Source organism: Malus sylvestris, chromosome 3 (assembly GCF_916048215.2).
Source record: "Malus sylvestris chromosome 3, drMalSylv7.2, whole genome shotgun sequence".
Classification (NCBI taxonomy): Eukaryota; Viridiplantae; Streptophyta; class Magnoliopsida; order Rosales; family Rosaceae; genus Malus; species Malus sylvestris.
Genome location: NC_062262.1, coordinates 18,066,071 through 18,071,110, shown reverse-complemented (window position 1 = coordinate 18,071,110; position 5,040 = coordinate 18,066,071). Strand labels below are relative to the sequence as shown.

At 35.2% G+C, this 5,040-nt stretch overlaps 1 protein-coding gene across 1 annotated transcript; it reads right to left on the bottom strand.

The window, feature by feature from the left end:
* Nucleotides 1-297: 297 nt before the first annotated feature.
* Nucleotides 298-2,776, bottom strand: LOC126614291 (protein FAF-like, chloroplastic). The gene is made up of 2 exons (XM_050281873.1): nucleotides 2,605-2,776; nucleotides 298-2,441 (listed from the first exon to the last, which is right to left on the bottom strand). Exon 2 carries the CDS (start codon nucleotides 2,394-2,396, stop codon nucleotides 714-716), a length of 1,683 nt encoding a protein of 560 aa, XP_050137830.1. The 5' UTR covers nucleotides 2,397-2,441; nucleotides 2,605-2,776; the 3' UTR covers nucleotides 298-713.
* Between the last annotated feature and the right edge of the window lie 2,264 nt (nucleotides 2,777-5,040).

The window sequence follows — 5,040 nt, the reverse complement described above, 5'->3', positions numbered from 1 at the left end:
CTATATTGGTTAGAGTGGATATGCTCTTCTCTATGCATTTGAATTCAAATTGCTCTCTTTAAGTTTACAATTAGTTAAAAAAATACCACGTGTATAAAAAAAAAAAGTTTAGCTAGATAATTTACTTCTCAGCTTAATATCGAGTAAAAGTATTTAACTTGTTTTAAGGTGTAGGTTTAGTATATGCCAATATAATTTAGTGGGATCCATCACAGTCATACGAATAACCTAAACCCAAACAACAGAAAGCACATATCAAGAGTGATCATGATGTTCCCAAAATAAACACCAATTCCGGAAGACAAGACCGATATTAAAATCCAATTGGCTTAGGGTTTACAAAAGCAAAGAAAGAAGAAACACAAATCATAATGCATAGACAGACAAGACAGTCGTCAAAGATGAGGCTAAGATTTTGTTTTAGCTACTATAACAGAGGGATATAAATATATATATACCATATATATGACACGCACTGTTGAAATCTGCTCTCTCTTTCTCTGAGATCATATGTAGTTTGATCTTCTGAACCAAAGCTTTCCAAGCTTTCCCTCCCTCTTATGTTTTTTTTTTTTTTATATTTTTTTTACTACATAAACCCTAAAGAATGGAGGGGATCAGAAAACGAAGGATGGATCGATCGAGTAGATTAATAATGGGTAGTGAGTAGTAAAGGATTTGGATTAACACTTGGGTTACGAGGATTTGGATAATCAAGAGGTGGCAATGCAATAAGGCTCCCAAAATAGAAGAGATCTTATTCTAGGCTCTTTGCAACCCTTTGAAAAAGTAACCAATTGATCCCCTTTGTTCCCTCTCAAAACCAGCAATTGTTGCTGCTCATTTGCCAACTGATTCTGGGACATAAAGCCATTACTTTTGAGGGACTGCGACGTTGGCGGCGGAAGAGGTTTAAGAGCGGCAGTTGTTGTGGGATTGGTGCGCCAATGGTACTCGTAAGCGTTGAAAGAGGCTGCTGCTGCTGCTGTTTTTGTGGTGGCCGGTGGCTTAGGTATCATTCGAGCGACACGACCAGGCAGTGGAGGGAGTGACCTTGAAATTGTGGTTGTCTCAACCACTTCGACCTCCTCTTGAACCCCTCCATATTTCACTACTTCATTGAACTTGTTAGTCCACCCATGAGCCTTATTGTCTAACCCAATTGGCTTATTCATCATTAGTGCTAACCTGTGAACATTTGTCACTCTACTTGTTAGTACTCTTGGTGCTTCCTCCATCACAATTTCTATTCTTCTGATTCCATTTTCTTTTCTGGCTTTCTCAAACTCATCACTTTCTTCCTCCTCATCCTCATCAACATCATCACCATCACCATCACTTTTTTCGCTTTCTTTTTCCTTCTCTCCTTCCTCAAAGTTCACATTTTCCTCAAATTCTTCCTCTCTAATTTTCTCTTCTTCATTAGCAACCTCTTCAAACTTAGGCACCTCGCAAGAGCTCGAAGTAGAATTGAGAAATGTGAGGACAAGGCGACCATCTTGGCGTTGAGCACGGAAGTTGTTCAGGGAAGGCATAGACACCGCTTCAAGGACTAGTCGCCCATTGTCGCGACGAGTCCTCATGCAAACAGATTCCCCGTCACATCCTGATAAAGACGGAAGAGGTGGAGGGAAAGATCGAACGGAAGGCAATTTCTTACTAGCAGCAGAGTTGTACTTGACAACCCGAAATTCATTCCCATCAAATGCTTGTGACAGCTGAGGCTTCTCTTTTTCTTCTTGCTGTTGTTGAACTGCGGCTTGCTCTACTTCCGTCTCTTTCTCCACTATTTCTACGTCACCGGTCTCCGAAGTAGGGTATGAAGCAAACCCTTCAGAGCCAGTCTCGGATCCGAGACTTTCAGTGCAGACTTCAAGACTCTTTTTAGTCAAAGAGCTCGATTGTTTCTTCACAAGAGGATGAACATAAGGTGCCGCTTTGCTCGCCTCTTCTTCGTTGGCCTTTTGACATACAATCGAGCTCCAAAGATCGGCTTGTCCCGGCTGCTGCTTTGCAGCCTCGGTTTTGGTTTTTTGCTTCTGAGCTTGCTCATCAATTGAGCTCCAAATATGGAATTTGGCCTTCCTTTGATCTTGGTAATGACCTACATCTTCGGACGATGAAGATGAGTCGTCCCGAATGTCTACGGAGGCACAGAGTTCTTCGGATGACGCAATCTTCTTCATGGGAGAGAAACCGTGTTGAGCCAGCCATCTTTTGGACGACATGTCCGCGGACAGTGTTCGTCGCAAGGAAGCGGCTTTGGTTCTTTCGGAGTCGGACGGGCTGAGAATGGCTACGATCCCTCGCTTCTCAGTGACCACTTCTTGCTCCATATTGTTCTTCATGAAATCAGAAGATGGCGAGCTGGTTACGCTTTTGCTGAGAGAACCCATCTTACTGAATCAGCTAAGATTCGAAGTAGCTTGTGCGAGTGCTAGCTGCGTAAATAGATAGATAGAAGAAACAAGAGGAAAATCAGAAAAACAAGTTGCTGAAGACTGCAACAAAATTTCAAGTTACAAAGAAAAATAATATGGCTTGTTACATGCATGCATGTGAATAAGAAAATACAAAACCAGCTGAGCTAGCTGTTTAATTTACCTGATGAGAGATTCAGAGAAAGAAAGCATCCAACAGAGGTCTCTGGTGTAAAGAGAGACCACTAAAGGAGTGAAGGGTTGCAAGAGTTGCAGAAAATAATAGTAGAGAGAGAGAGAGAGAGAGAGAGAGGGGATGAGAGAGAGTGAAGGTGATGTTTGAGGAGTAGTGGGTGATGATGGCAAAGCAGGGAGGGGGAATGTGGGTATTTGTAGGGTGCCAAAAAGGCTTTGGAACCGTGTGCATTGGGACCCGCCTACACCACCCATGAAAAGGTCCTTCCGCATTTGGTTTCCAGTTTTTTCCTTATCTAACTGAAGGGTAATGTTAAGAAAATCATATATTTACACTATATTTTATAAATGGAGAAATTATGGTCACATTCTTCTTTTTACTACTCCATTGATTAAATTTCTATTCATTTTTAATTTTTGATCAAGGTGTATTAATAACATCATTAATTATTTGAATAATAAAATATTTTTATTTTTAAATATATTCCTTTAGTGTTAAAAATGTTACCATTAGTATAATTATATTTATAGCTAAATTTTTTTATCATATATTTTTATTTTTAGTTTGTACCTATTTTTTTTCATTTTTAATTTGTACCCATATATTAGTTTCTTTTTGTGCCCATATTTTTTAAAGTTTTATTTGTGTTTGTACCCATGTGTATACCGTCATGTGACATTGTATATTTAATCAATGATAGAAAAATTACATATGGTATATTTATGTTTTATGCCTAAACTTTGTATCACATATTTATATTTTTACTTTGTACCCACTTTTAATTTGCAACATTTTTTTTTTTAAATTTGTAGTATTTTCTTTTTAGTTTTATTTTGTACCCATGTATTAATTTCTTTTAGCGCCTATATTTTAATTTTTTTAATCTTTTATCTGTACCCTAATTTATTTATAATGTACCCATTCTTCTTTATTGATGTACCACTTTGCTATATGTGAAATGGATTTTTTTGTAAAATGTACCAATTTTTTTAACACTATGGATACATTCTTTTGCCATTTATTATTTCTTATTTTTACATAGTTTTTATCCATTTATTCATTCAAAATGTTTGAATTTTTTTATTGTAACCATTTCTAATAGTATTATAATGAGGGATTTTAAATTTATATGATTATAAATCTCATAAAATATCAAACAATTAATGTCAAAACCATAAAAATATAAATATTAATTGTAATATAATGAGGTGTACAAAGTCAAGGGACTTTGATCAAACTTTGAATACTATTAAGGTTATAATCAAAGAATGTTAAAGATTAGGGACCGCATCCAAAGTATCCCTTTATAAATAATATGACCTATTTGTTGATGATTGAATTATTACTTAAATAATAATTAACGTGTTTATTTTTTATTAGTAACACATCGCATGATTTACAAATGTAGCATAAAAAGTTAGTCTATATTATATTACTCTATCATAAAAATGGGTTGGATTAAAGAAAGAATAGTTTGGGGGGGGGGGGGGGAGAGTTTGAATTTCAAAAGGATGGCCTCAATTTGGTTCTTTATTAGCTCTCCCTCGTCAAGATAATTTTTTTTCTCAAAATTAACCAAGCTGAAGGCGTCTAATAATCATTTCGTTTTTAGTTTTTGATTTTTACGTTTTAGTTTTATCCTTCTAAAAAATATACTATTTAGAATCACAAACTAATCATTTTGTTGATATACACTTTATTAAGTAAGTCGTAAAACGTAAGTCCTACTATTGCATGTGAGGATCATTTGTGTAAGAGGCACTGTCGGTAATGTAGTTAATTTTGTATAGCTAAACAATATTACTCATAAATACAAAAATCCTCTGTAAAATAACCCTTTGTATCATTTCAACTGATTATGTTCATACAATATTTAAAAAAAGTGATGGTACACATTTTAAATTTGGATGATATTTATAAGTATAGGAGCGTGCAAGCCCCAACCAGTTAGTGACTTAATATGACGTTAACTATGCATTTGGGCCCAATCGACAATATTTTTTCACAATCTGGACAATTCATATTTTAAATCTTTATTCACAAATGATTCTTACAAAATTTTGTATAGATAACACAGTGTCGCTGAAAATACAATTAAATTTTCACTGTAATAATCAAATAGCTAAATAATTTTTTATCTGAACGAAATTTTGTATGGATGATATATGAATAAAGATATAAAACTTAATTGCCAGATCCTTCAGAAATATTGTAGAGTGAACTTAAATGCATGATTAGCGACATATTAAGTTACTAGCTAGTGAGCCCTAATGTTTATAAACATAGAGTAGAATTCTTTCCCCTCTTATTTCCATGTCTTTCCTTTCCCTTCTCTCACACATTGCTTTTTATCTTATTGTCTCTACAAAAAAATAATATAAAATATTAACGTGACTTAACCGTAACCGTTCAAGTAGGAAAAGA